This window comes from Hetaerina americana, unplaced genomic scaffold (genome assembly GCF_022747635.1).
Source record: "Hetaerina americana unplaced genomic scaffold, ioHetAmer1.1.p SCAF_11, whole genome shotgun sequence".
Lineage (NCBI taxonomy): Eukaryota > Metazoa > Arthropoda > Insecta > Odonata > Calopterygidae > Hetaerina > Hetaerina americana.
This window is the reverse complement of record NW_027286181.1, coordinates 33,931,524-33,952,703: the sequence shown is the minus strand read 5'-3', so window position 1 is coordinate 33,952,703 and position 21,180 is coordinate 33,931,524. Positions and strand designations below refer to the sequence as shown.

General features: G+C 37.9%; 1 protein-coding gene across 2 annotated transcripts in view; it reads right to left on the bottom strand.

Annotated features, from left to right (window-relative positions):
* Positions 1-3,022: 3,022 nt before the first annotated feature.
* LOC139700856 (phospholipase B1, membrane-associated-like) overlaps positions 3,023-21,180 on the bottom strand; it is a 44,663-nt gene continuing 26,505 nt past the window's right edge. For both annotated transcript variants that reach the window (XM_071599288.1, XM_071599287.1), the window contains 6 exons: positions 12,608-12,875; positions 9,420-9,646; positions 6,483-6,642; positions 6,136-6,290; positions 5,735-5,921; positions 3,023-3,726 (listed from right to left, as the gene is read on the bottom strand). In XM_071599288.1, coding sequence (XP_071455389.1) covers positions 3,569-3,726; positions 5,735-5,921; positions 6,136-6,290; positions 6,483-6,642; positions 9,420-9,646; positions 12,608-12,698 — 978 coding nt within the window. In that variant the 5' untranslated portion in view covers positions 12,699-12,875 and the 3' untranslated portion in view covers positions 3,023-3,568. The remainder of the gene's footprint in view (positions 3,727-5,734; positions 5,922-6,135; positions 6,291-6,482; positions 6,643-9,419; positions 9,647-12,607; positions 12,876-21,180) is intronic.

Here is a 21,180-nt window from a genome sequence, read left to right as displayed (position 1 = left end):
GTTGAACAGCAACGGTGAAAATGGGCAACCCTGCCTTACACCCCTTCCTAACACTGCCCAACCGGACTCCCCATTCCCCACCCGCACCTGTTCAGTCTGAGACATGTACAGGTTGCGGATTAGCCTCCTTTCCCTCCAATATATTTCTTTTTTCCGCAATATACCCATTAGTTTTGCTCAATTCACTCCATCAAACGCTTTTTTGAAATCTACGAAACAGGCAAATACCTCCTGGTTGTGTTCTATATTCCTCTCGATTAATAATCTCATTACTGCAATGGCATCACGCGTACTTCTCCCCTTCCTAAACCCGAACTGATCATCCCCTAAGTAATCATTTACCCTACTCTCTATCCTTTAGTTGATGATCCTGAGAACAACTTTAGCTGTTTGGGATATCAAACTTATCGTCCTGTAGTCCTCATATGATGTAGCCTTTACCTTTTTTGGAATTGGAACTAAAACGGATCTCGCTAAGTCTTCCGGCCAGATTCCCTCCTCATAAATACTACGAATCTGCCCATATAGCCTCTTCCTCCCACATTTTCCTGAGCATTTTAAAAGTTCCACGGGAATGTTATCTACCCCCACGGCCTTATTTAGTTTCATCTCCCTTAATGCCCTTTCTATCTCATTGTCTAGTATGCCTGGACCTAAGCTGTCTTCCTCTGCGACATTTTCTTTTTCAATGTCTAACTTTGTTGGTCTGAGTTCTTTACTATACAATTCTTCTATATACTCCTTCCATCTCTCTTGGATCTTTCCTGCGTCAACTATAACCTTACCCGCCTTATCTCTAACTGTTAGCATAGCTCTTCCTTTCTTAGTTCATGATAAAGATTTAACTTTGCTGTACAGCGCACAGATTTCACCCTTCCTCTGCAATTTTTCTATATCCTCACAATGCGTCTTCCACCAATCTTCTTTTGCTTTATTTATTGCCCGCAATTTATTGTTTCATTCTTTTTACTTCATTTTGCCTAACTCTGTATTTACATTCTTCCATTTTCGCTGCTCATCCATCTTTGTAATCATCTCATCCGTGATCCATGGTTTCCTAGTCCTTTTAGCGTTAACGGTTCCTATAGTGTCTTTCGCGGCTTTAGACAACTCTTTCTTGATACATTCCCATTTTTTTTCGATAGTACTTAGCTCTTTTCCATTCTCCATGATTTCCTCTACCGCTTGTTTGTATTCCTTCCTTTTCAAACCATTTAATGCTTCTACATTCGATTCTCTTACTCGCCGCCCCTGCCTTATCTTTTTGAAACGGACTCTACATTTCATAACAACTAAATTGTGGTCAGAGTCCGCATTCGCTCCCGGGAAGCTGTGTGAATTTATCACACTTTTCCTAAATTGTGTCTTACCAGGATATAATCTAGCTGATATTTTCCTTAGTCACCTGGCATTTTCCATGTATACCTGCGTCTTTTGTGGTGTCTGAACCAAGTGTTGGTGATGACTAACCCCTGTCTTCTGCAGAACTCAACTGCTTTCTCCCCGCGGTCATTCCTCGTGCCTAAACCGTAGTCCCCGACCTCATCCCCATCTCTTCCTTCGCCTACCGTCGCATTCCAATACCCCATCACTATCAAATGTTTCCCTGCAGGAACACACGCGATTATGTCCTCTAACTGATCGTATATCCTATCCACCTCTATCGACCTATATAGCTGTATATGGTTAAAAAAATATCCATATACCCGAATGTTATCGCAGTTAAAATGATTATACGAAGATAAAAGCTGTAGCGGCTTACTTTTGATATTATTGAATTCAAGTTTTTATAATGTATATGATATACAGAAGATAATTCTTCCACCTTTGAGGACTATTGTAATATCGTGGAATGGTTTAAAAGGTCAATGCGTCATTTTTTAGCAAGAATACTCGCCATGTAGCAATCAAATATTGATACTTCCTAATTGCACTTATTTTTCACAGAAAGGCATTTTATGAAAAAGTCAATAATTAACATCAATATTTGGCAGTATTTTTCACTCGTATTAATGCTTCGAATATGAGTCCCGTTTGGCTTATTAGAAAATCTATAATTGTGTAAGGATGAGCTATAATCTCCGAGTTTCCAACAGAGACTGCTTAGGAAAAATAGGTCCCATTTTCATTTAAATGTTTAATAAAAATAATTTTACAAATAACTCATTAACTCTTAAGTTACGTATCAAAGATAATTTTAGATTAAAACCAAGTCACAATGAGAGATAATTAATTCGTGGCATAACAGAAAGGGAAATATAGTACGAGGGTCATCCGGAAAGTAGTACCCGTTCGTGCCGCATGAAGTGCTGACGACGCGAGTAGCCGCTGGACGAGGTCAGATAGCTTCAGTGGCTTGTCTGCCTTCTCTGAGCCAAGTTGCGTGACGCTAGCATTGCCTGTGTTGTTTCTGTGATTGTTTACAATGTTTAAAAAAATTGAGAACGCCGCCAGTTGTGAAGTGAGGGCAGTGATTAAATTCCTCAATGCAAGAAACGTTCGCCCATGTGATATTCATCGCCAATTAAAGGAGGTGTATGGAGACAATGTAATGGACGAGTCGTCTGTTCGGCGGTGGTGTCGCAACTTCAACATGGGGAGGGGGAACACACACGACGATGAGCGTTCGGGGAGACCGTCTGTCATTACAGACCAACTGGTGAGCTCAGTTGACGAATTCGTGAGGAACGATCGGCGCGTCACAATTGATGACATCTGTGAGCATTTTCCCAATGTTTCTCGAACAATTGTTCATGAAATTGTTAAACACCATCTGCATTATGCAAAAATTTGTGCAAGATGGGTCCCTCGCGTATCTCAATGAGCTGGCGGCGAAGGACTATGCAGCAGGAATACAGAAACTTGTCACACGTTATGACAAATGCCTTAATTTGCTTGGAGATTATGTTGAGAAGTAGTTTAAAGTATCCTCTTTCAAATAAAATTTTTTATGTTTGTTAATATTTACTTTTGTCTTTTTATTTCACGAACGGGTACTACTTTCCGGATGACCCTCGTACAATATTATGCAGTAGTTGCAATATCCCAAAATTATTTTGAGATTTGTCTCACTTTTGTTATCGAGACAATTTTTGACAAAAGATTAACAAATTTAGTTTTGATTTAATCGAAACTCTCACCTTCTAAACATGCATATAGATTATAATGACCAAAACTGGAATGTTTAGGCCGCTGATATTTTCTCTCATGTGCAAACTTTCCTGAATATATATTTTTTGATGCCAGTTACGTATTATTATGACAATAACCTCTCACATAACATGTAACAACAAAAAATAATGCTTAAAAAATACTCTCAGGAGTATTCTCGCATAATAACGATACACGCACTTACGCTGTTTATAAGTTTCAGTTTTGATCAGTTTAGACCATTAGTTTCTCTTCGTATTCTCATTTTCTTCACATTTCATTTAAATCTTCTAATGGTGAAATATTTTTGTGGAATCAATTCTTGAATGGCCGGCTTTTACGCAATGATTCCCGTGGGGCTGAAGAGCCTAGGAAAAGCATGACATGGTTGGGTGAAATTTTACAGAATCCTTTCACCTTACTGATGTCCTTCTCTGTAGAAAGTTGCCGTATTTTTTGCTGTGAAGAAATATGGGTTTCTTTTGCTCGGGCACTTGTATTCAGCATAATCGCCTTCAAAAGTCATGGACTTATTTCCAACAGGCTCAACCATATTGTTCCAAAGATGTATGGATGCTGGAATTTGAAAAAAATATTAAGATGACAATGAATACTATTTTTTTAAATTACAAGTTTTTTATGCATCGCTACAATATATCTCTCTCTTCTATACCTTACAGATAATATAAGCGTCTAGTAGTTTATGTGAGTCTTAACTCTTCCGACTCTACTAACTTTTAGATTATTAGATAATTACCATGTGAAATGACTAAGCGAGACGAGTATGCTTTGGGAATTAGGAGGGCAACTCATAGAAGCACAAATACAGCAGGAAAAACCAAGACTACTATTTAGGTATGCACAGATCACTGGTAAATATTTTGACACTAAAATATATTAGCGGATCAGAGCCGGTTAAAAAGAGTGATATTCAATAATTCAATGTTCCTTCACACGATACATAACTAAAACAAAATCAGATACATTCCATTCTACTTTCTTCAATTAAAAAGCAAAATTCAGTGTTTACTCGAATATTCCCATTATTGCGTGATGTAGATAGATGATTTATACCGTACCGAATCTGATACCGTACGCGCGTTTATACTCGTATACATGCGGATATGAAGTTATTTGTGCCTATGGAAAAGTTAATATTAAAACAGGTTTGGGAACATCTGAAGATAGAAATTAAGGTCGACAGAGAGCCTATGAAGTCAGCTAGGGTTGCACATGATCGAGGGTTAGTTAGCCAGTCAGTCAAGGGGTTTTAACCATTGCCGAGTGCATTAGAAAATCTATCATGGCATGAGTACAGTTGATAAATGGTTTGCAGGAAATAGGAGTTTATTGGAAGGATGGGAGACTTATCCACAAACAATTCTAGATAGAAATAAAAGTTAGTGGAAAATTCATAAAATCAGTTAGGTTTGTGGATGATCAAGCTTTACTTTGTTATTCATCCAAGGGGTTACGGTAATTTTCGAACGCATTAGAGGATCAGTGTGATAGGTATGGGATGAGAACACCGAATCGAATCGGCTTTTTATTTAATATGTCTAAATAGCAATACCCAGTTGAATTTGTGCTGGGTAAAACTTACACCGGAAAATGACATTCAATTTTATTCGACAGGATATACATACATATACTTGATAAAGAGGCGAATGGATGAACATATTTTACAAACGAGTAGTTTGCGAAAACATTTACATGCACAAAAATTGTTGAACTACACCGATGCATCAACTTTTACCTCTTAAATGGCGCACATTTTCGTTTTAATGTGCGCGAGTGATAAAAAAGTGTAAAAAAAATAGTCCTAAGCAATTCCAATATTTTCTTTGATTTTGGACAAATTGGTGCTGTTTTTTTTTATTATCTGAAATAGTTATGTGGAATTTTTCGTTTGCTTTATATTTAAGTCATAGTGCTAAAAATTTCACAGACATACAAATCCACGGGCTTGCAGGCAACCACTTCCTCATAGTCAGGGCAGTTTTCTTCGGGAAAATAATCAGTAAGTATTCAGGAAACCACGTTATACTTTTTTTTCTATTTAAAATCCGAGATTGAATATGGCTCGTAAAATTTAACGATTTTCTCTGTACTGCTGGTGAAAAAGTGATAACGTAATTGCGGAATCATCGTCATACATATTGGCCTGAAGTTATAAGTAAATATTTCAGCAGCGAACTGACTGTTGGGCCAAAAGCATCAATATTTCTTCGTTTTTATTTTATTCTTGGGAATACGGTCGGGGATTTTTATATGTATATTCTTACCCAAAAGTTCCGACCTTTTGTTTGGAGCAGAATTAGAAAAATTCAAAGAAACTCCGGTATATGTCGCAACCTTAAATTTAAACAGAGTAACCCGCTAATGCCAATTACAATGTAACAATTTTGAAAGTGCAAAAATCATTCACCTTGACCGGGATTCAAACTCGGATCACTCGATATCCGACCGAGTGCTTTAGTAATTTAAGCTAATGAGGCGTCACCTTTGGGAGTTTTAAAGGAACAAGTTGTTTTACCAAAATACTGTACCGTAGGTTTAGAAATAGGAAACCAATATTAATTACCGGAAGCTAGTCCTCTTTGGTTGAAATGAAAGCAGTCTCTTGACCAAAAGAATTCACTCTCACTCATCAAATTCAACAGTGATGGACTCTCTGGCTCTCCGATGTTCGTTGGACCATTCAGGAAGATCATAAATGGCTGAATCACCACAGCGAAGTCTTCTCGGCCGTCATAACGTCCACTTAAAGTCTAAGAAAAGAAAAGTTTCAATGTTTTTTATTCTTTTAGTCATCAATTAGTAAAATGAAGGATGCGGAAACTAAAATAAGAAAGGATGAAATATTTTTGTGTTTTTATGTATGCAAATTTTTTCGCATGAAACAATAGAATAATTAAGGTGTGAGTTAGAAGAGAATTATTTTTGGTAAAAGAGATTTGAATTCAACTCTCGTTTATTTATTACCAATTCTTTCTCAAGTGCCTGGTAGTGCCGAACCACTCTGCTTATGCTGACTTTGTTTTTATCGAAATCTTGTGTTCGAAATAAACAGGCACAAAATAATCGCAAGTAAACCAAACACTCATTTGTAAATGGACCTCTTGTAGCAATAGTTGGATCTGAAAAATAACAAATAATTGGTCTTCATAATTGTGTCCGCATATACAGAACACCCGGCTAGCTGTCGCAAGGGCGTGAGGCCCATTCATGCACAACTATTTGTTCTTAAATGATTTGAATATGAACAATTAGATGATAAGATGCTTGCAAGTACTACATCATTTAATATAAAAACTATGAGCAGTTCTCACCGAGTATTGACATTATGTTGACGAATATTCTAGGGACATGCTTATACAAGTAGTCCAGACCCTCTTGTAGATTTAGAGCATGGTTTCGTGGCGAGTGTTTCTCTCGATCCAGGCAATGGTATGAGCAGATGTCATTGTGCCCAATAAATATGGTTAGTAGCTGTAAGAAAGAAGAAATAAAGCTTCTTTATAGCACTCCAGGGATTATTCTTGCATCCGATGCATACACATTGAAAAATGCGAAAGAGACTTCATTCACGCGCCTCGGATGGCACGGTGCGGGACAATTTATCTTAAATGCATTTCAGCACGCTGGAATAAACGTGCGCAGATTTCCTCTGACGAGCCAAAATACGGAATAATTTAGGCCCCATCCAATTATGCATTATACCCTGCAAGTCACTGCCTTGGAGTGTGGCAGGAAGTGCATCTACACCAGTCATGCTCAGTACGTGAAGAGTTGCGGTCACGCACCGTACATGAACGGCTGGGTTTTACCACCAATGTCTGTCACATTAAAAATTGAAAAAACTTGAAATTCAAGGACATAGTAAGATTGCCACCAGTGGAGAGATTATGAAATCACAGAAAAAAATAATTATCTATGAAACAAATATTACTTTTGTATGAGACAATATTAAAGACAACCTCTACTGCTTAAAGGAAAAGTGAAAGAAATACATTTTAGAAAGCAAGTTTCGTATGAGTATGGGTAATTCCGTCAACTTATAAAAAGAAAGAAAAAAGAAAAAGGTTAGCTATTAACCTTATACCACCCAATGATACTGTTTATTCTCTAGTTGAATTCGGTCAAATCTGTTTATTTCTTTTATTTCTCTTGGATAAAACAACATCTTAAACCCACCTGTATTTCTTTGTATCTCTCTAATCTTCAAGGCATGGTCAAGACGTTCATAATATTATGGAGGTTTTAAAATTTGCTGAACGTCTTGAGAAATTGATCTTTCTCAAAATTACGTTAGCGATTCAGCCTCTTCCCTGATCTCTGATTTTGTAGTGGTTCCCGACGTAAATGATCGAACGTTTTTATTACACATCACTGTTTGCCCTAAGGTTGCTTTTTTTCCAAATCTCGCTGATCTACCTTACTCGTGGTCTTTTATTTTCCTTTAGTAAACATACTTCACGAAGAGTACGAATTACAGGTGGCAAAGTCTGAGTGACATTCTCCTATTTGGGAAGCGTTTTGAATATTAGAAGAGGGTGGATAGAGTGGAGGGGATATTAAAAGAATTACGTTAAGTGTAGAAGTGTTTAAAAAATGCGAGAGTTAGTGACAGGTACATTTAGAAAACATTTAATGAAAAGAAAACTGAAGTTCTTACATTAAGTATTATTTTATGTGGCTCTGAGACTTGATTGTTGAGAAAGGAAGATAAGGGTAGACTAAAAGACATTGAGATATAGGCGTGGAGAAGAATGGAAAAATAAAACGACCGGAAAAGGAAGGAAATTTGGAAGTTTTATGACATGATAGTGAAAGAGTGACAGTTCTTTCGGAGAAATTCGTAAATTCAGGACAAAAGATACTGAGAAGAAATGGGATGATAAAGACTATGATAGAAGGGAGAACGCTCGGAAAGTGAGGTAGAGGTAGGAAAGGAATAGAGATTTCAAATGAAATTAAGTGTGGTAGAAAGCGTGCAGAGCTAAATAATGATTTGTTTTAATATGTGTAATGGGGTCCTATAATTTTTATAAATTTAGTCACGGTTTAGGAGTACAGTAGTGTACAGTCCCAGCGTAAATCAAAAACCTACGCTAAACCAGAAGACTTTTATCTATAGTTCCCAAGTGAAGCCTAACAAGCAACAAATGAAAATGCTCTTAGCATTTGTAAAACTCTTATCCTAAATACTGTACATTGCAACATTCATGTATTGAATCCAGTCCTAATGCAACGCATTCTTACTCTGACCGACTGCACAGAGGTTGTTTCTGTTGCTTCCGTACATACGATACTACATGAACAGGTTCTGAAAAAATAGTCACCAACTATCCATCTGAATTTTCAGATTCCTTGGATGTGTCTTCACGCGACTAAAGTCAAATAAACATTTAGAGATGAGGAAGTTTTCATTCCGAGGATTCCCATGATCCCAACCGATATGACTTTGAGTTTGAACGAATTCAATTCCTAATTCGTGTTGCATTTGCGATGACGATTAACAAAGTACAAGGCCAATCGTTGAGTGTTTGTGATCTGAATCTAGAAAACCCATATTTTTCCCATGGTCAATAATATGTGGCATTTTCACGTGTTGGTAAACCAGTAATACTTATTCACTTTTTGAAGTTTTATTGAGTTTTTTCTATGTATTATTATAACAAGTCAAATATGATTAAAATTGGTAGAGCCGTTCTTGAATTATAAATGGTGTAACTAAACTTTTAATTGATTGTTAGGTGGTACGAAGTTCTCCGGGTCAGCCAGTAACCTGTTAACTAAACCTTCTCATTATTTCTGCTGATTACGTTGTTTCATTTGAATGAAATGGAGCGTATTGCGCCCCTAGAAACAATTTCCATTAAATGTACAATATCTCTTGTAACACGTACTTACTTTTATGGAAGCTTAATCAAAATTTTTCTAATTTAGGTAAGACGTAGAATCAGTGAAAAATTATATTTTCTAATGATTACAGCCAAAAATAAAAACTAGCGTTGGGTTAGTCGTGTCGTTAATGACACAACACCAATGGAAAGAAAATGTGATTATATAAAATACATCAAGGTAACCAATTTTAGGGGTAATTTAATAGCAGCCTAAGTGTAAGAAACCAATATAATGAAAAGGGTTCTGATAACTCAGAAGATAGATGGGGTGAAAATCGGGAATGGAGAGGTATTGGTAAAACTATAAAAAATATATTCCGATCCGCAATTGGTGTTGGCGGTGTTTACATTGAAGCTTACCTTCCAGTGGTTGTTGAAATCAATTCTCCTGTCACTCTTCATTTTATATATAAACAGTTTCACCTGATTCATTATATCATCATCCAATGCTGCAGGAACTGCGACATTTAACTGAGCATTTTCTGACAAAAAGTCTCCTCTGTCTCTTGCGAATCCAATCAAATTAGGATTGAAAATCTTGATGATATTTGGCAATGTAGTGATTTCGCGCCACGTTCCGAGGCCGCCTGCCGAAAGAGGGTAGATGTGTAGATATGGTAGAAATGCATGCTGAAAATCATCAGCCGCCATGATATAAGGCTAGTTAGAACCATTAGAGCAACATTTGACACTTTTGTCCACTCATGCATAGGAATACTTTCTATCCATTTGAAGATCTATCGAATACGAAAGCCTCTCCACCACTTACCGTCCATACATGTCCTTACCATCCTCTTCAGTCCCGTTCCAATGTTCTCTCTAATTTCACTTCGAAGCACTTCATCAAGATATCCATTCATCTCATTCTTGGTGTAATCCCCCGCCCTGCTAACTCAAGTATCTTCCTTATCTTGGTATTTTCTAGACTAATCTTTAAATATCCGTACCATGACGACGTGGACTCCTCAATTTTATATGGTTTTTTTCTCTAGTTCTCTCCCTCACATTTCTAAATCAAACTCTGCAAGTTCTGCTTATGAAGCTCCCCACAAATCTCATCCCCTCACCCTGGCCTCGTCCCTCTTTCTCATTGCCCACCTATCGGCGCGAAATAGAAATAAAGTGCATCTATAAATTAGTATATTACACCTCATTGGAACATACATATTCATCCCGCATTAGATATTTTGCCTGACTTCATAGTAATCCACCAAGCTGGCATTGATGTTGCTTATCAATTGCACAGTTATATTTTGTCCCTTTAACACTCTTTGACCTTTCTTTCTTAGTTCGTTTTCATAATTCTCATCGCCATTGTCATGGTTAGCAGGTCGGCTTGAGGACTACAATTATTGCTTGGCTCTTTTAGTATGATTTAGATAGGTGTGGGATAAGATATAATCACAAGAAAACAAAGTCTATGAGATTCTCAAGAAAAGGGAAAGGCTAAGATAATCATTAAGATTGAAGGACATAAAAGAGAGCAATTAGAGTAGTTAATCTATTTTGCAGGTATTTTAGATGAGAGTGTAGAAAGTAAAAGAAGAATTGCGTTAGATAAAAAAAGCGTTTACAAAGAGACGGAAGTTAATGACAAGCACCCTAGGCTTATATTTAATGAAAAAGCTATTAGAAATTTTTATATGGAGCGTAGTTTTGCATGAATCGGGAACTAGAAAAGGGGATAAACGTGGATCGGAGGATTTGGAGATGTGGAGAAGAATGAAAAAATACAATGAACTGAAAGGAGAACAAACAGTGAGGTTGTGGGCGTGATGGAGAAGACAACATTCAAAGAAGGCAAGACAAGCGGATACAGGAGATATTGGGAGGCAGCGAGGTGGTACTGGTATTGGTAGAGGGGAGAGTGCTGGGAAGTGAAGGAAAGAGTGGAAAAGAACAGGCATTTTGAATGAAATTATGGGAGGTAGGAGATATTCAGAGCTGAAGAAAAGTTATAAGAGTGTGATGTACAGGATGAGGATAATTGTATATGATTCAAGAATACTTTGGGTCAAGTAGTTTTGAATATATAGGTGAGTTTTGGTCTTGTGAAAGCTCCGTAGTGTGTAGTACCAAGGCTTATCAAAAACATACCCTAGCCTGGAAGACTAAAGCTTATCATTGCGTGTACGATCTCTTTGAGTGTTTAATAATTGGCTTGGTAGGAACTCAATAAGCTAACTTGTTTCCTTCGGATTTCTTTTGGCTCCCTAGTTCACCGTACTGACTTCTGATATTATCGCCTGATTATCGTAATTAATACTTGACCTCCCTCTGCAATTCAACCCTTTAATGCCTCCTACATTTGTGCTCTACGGTATACAATCGCACCTCTAGATATTTCCAATTATTATCCTTCTTCTTCCATAGGATTCTCTCTTCTATAACTGTGAGATATTTACAGTTGACCAATTCTATTTTCAAAATTGCCCAAAAATATCAAATTCACCCCTTTTAGTCTTTTCTATGCTGCTTCAGTATACAAAAACGTAATTTTTTTATAAACCGATTTCTCAATTTCTTTCTACCGCTTTATCCTATGATTAAACAGTTAATTGAATTTTATTTCATTCCTTATTCTTGTTTAAGATTACAAAATGGCTTTGGGCCAAAGGATTTAATGAGAAAAGAATCATTTCTTGTTTTATTTTGAAACGATTATTTTGAGTTTTTGTCTGCAGTAGGAACTGCGATGAAATTTCTATTTTATCATATCACACGTAAATAGCATGATTTTTAGGGTACCAGATTACAACGGTACACTACAGGAAGCAAAGGGAGAGGAACTGCCCCCCCCTTTCTTGATTCATGAATTTCACTAACCGTTAGGCTCATTACATCTACCAAACAAATCTTCTGGTTGACTACTTTTTTTTCACGCTCATTATACTTTACAGTATCGCCAAGGACTAACGAGAAGCCCATACCTGTGTACTCACAAAAAGACAAAGACATAAACCTATGGCCTTAATCAGCACTTTATGTCTGGCAAGATTTAGAATGCTTAGGAAATGGCAACTTTTGCTCGCCAAGCGGCTGATTCCTTTTAAGTTTTATTGACTAATAATTCTTTTATGAGCCATTAAAATCTAATGGTCTCACGCATATATTTATTTATTTTTTATTTGGAGATACTTCACATATCAGTGGTTTTTAGTTTACGACGCAAGAATATTAGTCACTTAAAAGCTCCCCTGCTTATCTTTGACAGTTTTTTGTATCCAAAAATGGGATGCAAAATACTTAAGGTACTTATTTCTGTTTTCAGTAATGAGCATGGAATTTGACTTGTTAATCGAATAGGATTCCGCCTTGATACCGTTTTCAACACCCTAACTGTACTCAGTTGTGATTTCAGTGCTGACATAGACATAGTGTGTATTGGAATTTCGATTAATTTAGAAGCCGATTACTGGAAGTTCCTAGATAAGTTTCAGTTAGTCAAGATGCACTCCTTCCTCAAGATAACACCTGAGATAGTTATTTCCGCGGATTTTCCAAGGCACAAATGTATTCGAACACAGGCGTACTCTTTATGCTCATACCTCCGCTAAATGAAACTCCTCTGTCCTGGATGACCACGCCGATTCCACTTTCTTCCCTAGCCGAATTGGCTGACGTCAGCGAGTCCCCCATGGCCGCGATGACGTCGATATCTCCCGGGCGCAGTTTGTGCGCGCTCTTCGGTGGGATGGGGGATCTCCATTGCGGTTTATCGAGGGTAGTTTCGCAAGGGTGTGGCACTGACTGTGGTATTCTGTTCTGGACCACTTTGTAGAAATCATCCGGTGGGTAGGAAAGGTTTTTCAAGTCCTGGTCATGAAAGAAAATCATTTTATTCAGGTTTTAACATAATTTAAGGATATCGTTTGGGGATAAAATTCGTGGAACTGAGAAATGCTACAAATTACTCGATTTGTGATATTGGCAAAGTTTTCATTACTTTGCATCTATCAATGGAACAAACTCAGTACTCTTGAGGGAAACTCTTTCAATTGTGCCATTTAAAAGAACCTTCCATAAGAGAATCCTAAAACCACAACAGAATTAAAAGTAAAACGCTTCAGGAGCTCATAATCATATCATATTCACACAACTATTAGTCAGAAATATCCACTTCACATTCTTCATATTAGTCTTAATGTTGAAATCTCACTTCTAGTGATGGGTTATAGTTAAAAAACATTTTATTAAATTTTCATTGAATCTTATTGTAGTAATATTTTTTCTCTCATTTTTTTCTTTAATATTTCCTACTTTTTATTATAAATCAGTAATTTTGTTTTTTAATGAATTTTTCTAAACATTTATGTGTATTTCAGTTACCCCTTTGTTTCTTCTCCTATTTTTCGTGCATTACTTTATTTGATTTTTTTAGTAAGTTATAACATTAGCATTAACTTTCCCTAGGTTTCCGCAGGGATTTAACATCCCTCTTCATGTGTGGGTGTTTTCCTGCTGTGGGTTTTTTCGTCAAAGATTATTATTCCTTACGTTTTTCCCACAATTTTGCATATCTCTCCAATCATGCATATTCATTGTTCATTGATTTTCATTATCTAGTTCTTTTTTCTATTATTTACCACTAAAATGTAATTATGTTTTCATTGGATATATGTAATGATGGGTTAGATGGAAGAAGGGACTGCCACAGTCGCAATCTCGCCCGAAAAAAACCGAATTATTATCATTATCTATTGAATTTAACGTAAAAAATCATTTTCCAGCGGGTTTTTTTTATAAAATGGATTTTTTAATATTAAAACTGGTGGAAGTACAGCAGCGCAAGTAAAAATGTGGAAAATTACAAAGTGTTTTCTTTTAACCATTTTAAAACGAAGACTATTGCATTTCATGACGAAAGTACGAATACACACTGAAAATGAGAGCGTCGTGCTGCATTTTATTTTTAAATACTTTTGTTGTTGTTATTCAGTTTGTTATGTATATTGTTTTTATCTGTACGTCCGTTTTAGCTTAGAATATTTTCCCCTATTTTGTTTTCTTTTGGTTTGATTGAGTTATTTTTGTAGCAACTCTGTGGAGTATATTATCTATACAGGACGCCAAAGACGCCTTCCAGGGCGCGTACCAGTCATGACAGAGTCGCTGGAAAAAATATGTAGAGGCCGAAGGACAGTGTTTGAAATAATTTAAAGTGTTTTTGCAAATCTGTTCAATCAATTACTTTTAAAAAAACGATTGAAATACTTTCGGAACGCATCCAGTATGTCTGACTGCGTACAAATAAAGTAAGCACTTTCTTTCGCCGATCGGAAAAAACACGTAACTTTTTAGCGGCTTTTTTGCCGTCTGGAGGATTTGAACAAAATTGATGCAGGGCCTTCCTCATCGGCCTCGGTAACAAAAGATTCAATTACCTTTTAAACAAAGGACACATTTTTAGAAACAGTTATAAGTAATACTTTTGAAATAATAAGCATAGGAAAAAATTCTCGTTGATTACAGAAATAAAATTTATTTTGTGTCTGAAATGCTTCCAGCGTTTTTTGTCTATGGAGTAATCCTACATGTTTTCTGTGAGCGTTTCGCGCAAGTGACCTTTCAAGTCGTTCAGCTTGAAACTTGATATAGTCGTGGATTATGGATTCTTTGGGCATTTCGGTTCTCATTCATCGGCACGAATTTTGTTTGGAAGTTGAGGTAGCGCAATGCTTTATTTTGGAATGGTTATTACTGTTTTATGGCAATGAGAATGTTTTGTCAAATATTACGCAGTTGCACAGCGGCTGGGGACGGATGTGGGCTGTGCATGGTTGATTTTTCTTCCACCACAAGATGCCTGGACGGGAACACGAGGGTGGAAATAGGAAGAGCACTGGAGCTTCTGACGCAGGAAATGGTGTGCTGGACGTGTTTTCCCCACGTCAGACTTTGATCGAAGTGCACTGCTGACAATTTTTGTAAAAAGTTACTGGAATACGGGTGAAGGTTCGGGTATTATGGCCGAGAGAGATTACTGCCAAAATGCCACTATCTGAGTACGATGTCGAGGTTTCCCGCGACTATTTCTCTCTGATTGGTTGATGCACGTACAATTTTCAGCCGCTCCCTGCCATATAAAAGCGGAGTGTCACATCGGAGATTGGAATACACGTTTCCAAGTATTCGAAAGGTTGTAATTGTTCTCTCCCTATTCATTTTGTTGGATCTTATTACTTTTTTACGGATTTTCTGATGATCCTCGGGAAGTGTTGCTTATCTTTGGCCAGAATGATGGACTCCATTAACTGTGTGGCCTGGCTCCGGCGAGACATGTTTCCTGATGGCCTATTTTTCATTTTGCTCGTTCTTTAATGGCCACAATTTGTTCTTTCATCCTGCAATATGCAATCATTTTGGTTTTGCATGGGACTTACCACATCATCGCTAGACCTGATGCATACCCTCGTGTAACACAGGTTAGAGTGGGTTCTTCGTTCTAATGAGAAGACGGGCTATTGTGTTTTATTACCCGAATCAAGTTTGATTTGATTTTTCGCGAGGGCGTGAGATATCATGTATGTAGTTACATCGATGAAAGGGGTAAGGGCACGAGCAATAGGGTCTGGATCCTATAGTGTATTTCTCTGATTGCCCATTCGAAAGGTCCTTATTAGGACCCTCGATTTTGTATATTCATTATTCTCTAGGGCAGCAAGAAGGTGTTTCCCCTACTCAGGCCGCGATTCTTGTCAGAGCTGGCTCGAGATCGGCGTATAAGGCTGGTTATTAGTACTGAAGCCAAATGTTGCGGAGGGTGATGAGATGTCGTGGTTGAGGTCAAAGTGAGTACCAGAAACCAGACTCTACCGAAACCTGTCGGAGATAAGCTGAAGGTCAGGAACGACGATTACTCAAAAACATTAGCGACGCTTTGGCATGGCGTGGCAATATCCGCTTTAACCTGGATTGAGGGTGCCGGGAAATGCCAACGTGGAGGAATCTCGTAAAGCTTCCCATTTAATTAAATCTCTATGATCGTGAACATTCGAAAGTATTTCAGAGCCTTCGACATGAATGCAATTAATTTTTGTAAAGTGACGCCTATGACACACCTTTAAATTCATAAAATAAATCCATGAACGCAATTTGGGTTCACCTCCATTTCTTTGGCTTCTTTAAGCCACTTTTAATCACATCGAATATGAGCAATCCCTCAGAAAATTCTGCCTTTTCATTCCTCTCAAAATACCCTATCATCTTATCAAAGCTCTCAATGAATAATTGTTTTTGCGTTTATATGGAAGTATCCTGAAACTATGCTTCTTCCGTTGAATTTATATACTTACTTGCCTTGAAACTTTAATACATTTTGCAGCTGAATAAATCCGTGCACTTATATGTTTCACGCACAAAGCCAAAAACTTGGCGTATGAAGAAATAGGACTTTTTACTCTTCTATTTTTTCGGTCTTGACTGGTAGAGAGGTACCGAATGAGACTATTTCAACTTCATAAATTGTACAGAGACGAAACCGGGAGAGCCATGAAAACAAGGATTAAGGACGACAAGGAGTAACAATAAAACGACTCTAACAAGAAAAATCGACCTTCGCGTAGTAAGAGGCAAATGAAAAACCTTGAAGAGTCTCGTTATTACAAAATAAAATACCAAATTTCGATAAAGGATGCTTAGGAAAGGCTATTAATTACCTTAGAAAGAATTCTGAGACTAACTTAGGTTTTAGCGCACTCAGGTCTCGGAACACTGTTCTATAAATCACAATAAATCGGGAATACAGTCGTATCTCTCATACCCGCACAATGCAGACCCGGACCAAGGATCTAATGGGCGAATCATGGTTATTCGAAACCATATTGAAAATATCATTTATGTGGTATAAACTCAATATTAATATCAATAAACTATCAATTAAAATATTTATGGTAATCTCGTCCTATGCACACACCTGCCTGAACACAAAAAATACATATTTTAATATGATGTACACTAATTCACAATAATGTTTCGTAGTTCAAAGTAATTCTAACACACCTTGATTACGCTTTAAATAAATTTATAGGTCTCATAAAAACATTGGGCCCTTTTTTTACGATTCCCACGTCGTAGCTAGTATGTGGTAGTTTACATCCATCCTGGTAGACGAAATCCAGCACTATTGATATTTCTCCATGAGAATTATCAAGGTTGAATTATGGATGTAGTCCTGCGTTTCTTTTCCTGAAAATGTAACTTAATTTAAAAATAAATTCAGCAACACTTAATTATGGCCATAAGAGAAATAATTTCTAATAACTGAAACATATAATGAGAAAATAATATTTTAAGGTGATATACCTTTTTTCCTTGTATTATACATGTATATATGAAATCGATGGTTTCAGGCGTTATTTTATGGAATCGGTTCATACTTAAGCGGATAAAATAATACTTTGTAATTCCACAGATTTATTTCACAAACACACGACCCGGGTTTCGACGTACAACGTCATCCTCAGGTGTATAGTATATGAAGGTTAAAGCGGCTTAAGCATAAGAAAGAGACTAAATTTAAAAGATATAAGAAAAAAATCATAGTTTGGTGATATATTTTAGGAGTGTGTATGCTTTCTTTTTTCGATTTTGTTGTTCGAGATGTTGATAACGAGGGAGTTTTTCGTATACTCTAGCCTATATTTGAATAAAGCAACTTTTTTCAAATGCATTCATAGATTTTTGTGGGCAGTACGCGCATGTGATAAAAAAAACGTTTTGTCAGTCGGCCGATTTTTAGCATACCTATGGTGAAATCGATTTGGAGGATTTCAATTGTATTCCATGTAGTTTATCTCTTAGCAAACAGGAAGGCCATAAAGGAAGGACTGGTGGATGACTGGTTTATAGGACCTCATTCTTCGTAAGTCACAGTGTAGGTTAATGGCTGAAAATTTTAAGCATCCTAGACTGTCTCTTACATCTGATACCTTTTGAATATTGCATTTTAGGTGCTCATTGAAGGCTAATTTAGAGTGAAGATCGATGTCCAGAAATTTATAAGTTTAAACTCTCGAGATTCTGGGTATGTGAATATATAGCCGGGTGTAATAGGAACTTTGGCGTGAGATGAAGGAATTTCGCGTTATAAGTAAACGTGTTTGTCTTTGCCTGCATGCATCCGTATATTCCATATTTGCGTCCATTTGTTTATTTTGTGAAGGTGGGTGTTGAGATTTCTGATGCTTGCGCTGTAGTTATGTGATGTGGTTGCTATGGCAATGCCGTCGGCTCGCATGTTTAGGGTATTATGTGGTGCAGCCTGTAGGCCGTTCACGTACTTATTGAATTGAAGAGAGCTGATGAGAAAGCCTTGTAGCATATGTAGCTGCAGATAAAGCGGGTGAGTGGCGACCGAAAGTGGAAGAGATGGAGTATGTTGAGGGAACCGGTGTGTCGCACGCCGTCGAATGCAGGGGCAAACGTGCATAAAAATCGCGTCCGTCGTGAGCCTACTGTTAAAACCGTGACTCATTTCTTTTCGCAGAGAGGAAGCAGTTGAATTGCAAACGTGATATTGGAAACCAGTTTGCTCCGGGCGTAATATGTTGTCTCGGTTGACATGATACACGAGAATGTTAGAGACATATTGTTCGAATATTTTTGGGATGTTAAGTAGCAGCGTGATAGGCAAACAGTTTTCTAGAATTGACACGTATTTTTCAGACTTGGGGTGCAGGATAAGTTTTCCGTTCTTTCAATCGGTGGAGAAGTTGGAAGAGAGATAGTAGTGACTGAGAAGGTTAGAAAAATTAGGGTGTGAAAGTGACGTGTTCTATGTTTGGTATTTGGCTATAACTGGGAATTTTTTATATGGAAGATTGGGTGTGATAATTCTGATTTCGTCTGCTGACGTTAGCGTGCGAAGGGAGGGAGGGTTTGGAGGGATGTTGGAAAGGTATCTGAAGGCATTCTCTTTGAGAGGTTTTGGGAAGGTCATGCGAAATGGTGGATTCAAAGTATATACATATACTGCTTGGATTTCCGTATTGACTAGGGAATGAAATTTAAACTGATTATGAAATTTGGTGGGAGGATTAGTAAGTTTGTTGTTACCGCGAAACGACGTGACTGTTTTCCAGAGCGTTATCTACCTGGGGAAGGCGTTTGGCGTAGTCCAGTCATTTTTCCGCTGTCTTTAAAAAGTGCATGTCTTACGGCGGTCACCATTTTTTTGTAACGTTACATCCACCAGTTTCGGCTTATGGCGCTGCGATTCTCATTAAACTGGAAATATAGGGAGGTTGGGGACGTGGTTTTTCTCTCTTTGAAGACGGGATGGTACTGGTTACATTGTACTTTACCTTAATAATAGCGGCGGTAATGAGTTCTGCGATTTAAGTCGGCGGGAGACAGAGAGTAAAGGGAAGTAACGGGAAATAGGGTAGGGCGAAGGGTGTCGGAAAAACGGAGGAGGATTTTCGGAGAAGGAAGGGGGAATAAAAGAGTAGAGGGAGGTTGTCTTAAGAAAAGGTATGGATTAATGATGGAGATTCGTGGGAAAGAAGGTTTTAAGAAAGAGCCAAGTCGATGATGGAGCTGGAATTGGGAGTTTTGGTATACGTGGTTGGTTCTGTTGGGGTGAGGATAGACGCAGGTTTTTTGGCGAGGAAGGAGAAGAGGGTTTTTCCGATACCATTCACGCTAGAGCAATCGTTCGCTACTCTCTCTCACCCTCTTCCTTCAGAAACACACCTCTCTTCTGCCTCAATATATTGCCTCTCCAATCTAATTTTCGCGACAATCCGCGAATAGCGATGGACCTCCGATATTATTTAAGCACCCTTAATTGAAACTTCCCGCAAATTTAAGTAAGACAATGGTGCAAAGTGTTTCGTTAACCTATGGAATATCTATGTGACGGCGACATGGTATAGTATCGTAGATGCATTTGTCATTAGGATTCCATGATCAAAAATTGGCCTGATGGAAAAAAACTTCAGTCCGCTGTGCGTCTAGCATTGATATCACCGGATATACCCAATGGGTATGATAATATCATTTCCTAAGGAACGATTAAAACTCATGTACAAAGGTCGTTGACCATGTGCTCATGGCTATTAATCATGACTATCTCGCATGCTAGAGATACATGGCAGGTGAAACACAGTGTGCCTTCGAATATTGTGAAAACTACATTTTTGCTTGAATATTAAATATCCATTATTTTCTCTCATTTAAGATATATCAATCAATTATAAATCTTAGGTAAAAATGTGAATTTGAGTTAGGTGCGGAATGGTTCCCAGCAGCTATTTGAACGTGTCGTCATGGAGTTACTCTCAGACTAAACTTTTGCTAGCTCAACATTATTTCCTTCTTCACTCGTTCATACACTCTACTTGTTCCTGCAGCCCTCCAAATGCCTAGTGTCTTGATTCCTCTCCCCCACTTACCTATCATTCGCCCTTTTATCACGGCCTTTAACGGCTCACTGTCACCCACATTTTCTGCAGCCATTTTTTAGGCGTCATCGAACATTCCCATGGCGAATTTCCCCACCCACCTGAATAAAATTCATCGTTTGTCTGTTTCTCAACCCAACGGTATTTTCTCATTCGTCTCCATCTTTACATCCAAAGAATTTCTTATGTGTTGTTCCTTAAATAAGTTGGGCATGCTTGTAGACGTCCAATACACTTTTGAAACTCTTGTTAGTCATTTTCCAGCAAGCCTCAGACGAGACCATTCGCCTGGGGGGTTAAAAGGAGACCGGATAAACGGGAGTTGTACCTACCCCCACTCACCTGAACGAAAGGTTGTCCAACCTTCTGTCCTTTTTATCCCAACCCCTTCGTCCTCCGCCTTTTCCCTCTCTGATTTAAATTCAGGTTAAGGTAGCATGAACCTTCTCGGAAATTCGCCGTCTCGTTTTGGATGAGTTTTTTTTTCAGTTTCCTGTTCGCCCTCTGGTCAGGGGAGGGCAACGTCGCTTTTGATATTTCCCCTCACACGGCGAATTATCTGAGCTTACGGCTCTAACAATTTTTTTTCCGTCACCCAACATCTTTAGGTGAAAATCTTTTGGAAGTTGAGCAAGGCTTCCTTCTGACGCATATTTTTTCACTTCCCCACTATTCCTCTCACGTGATATCATTTTCTACCGCGACTCTGCTCCTTG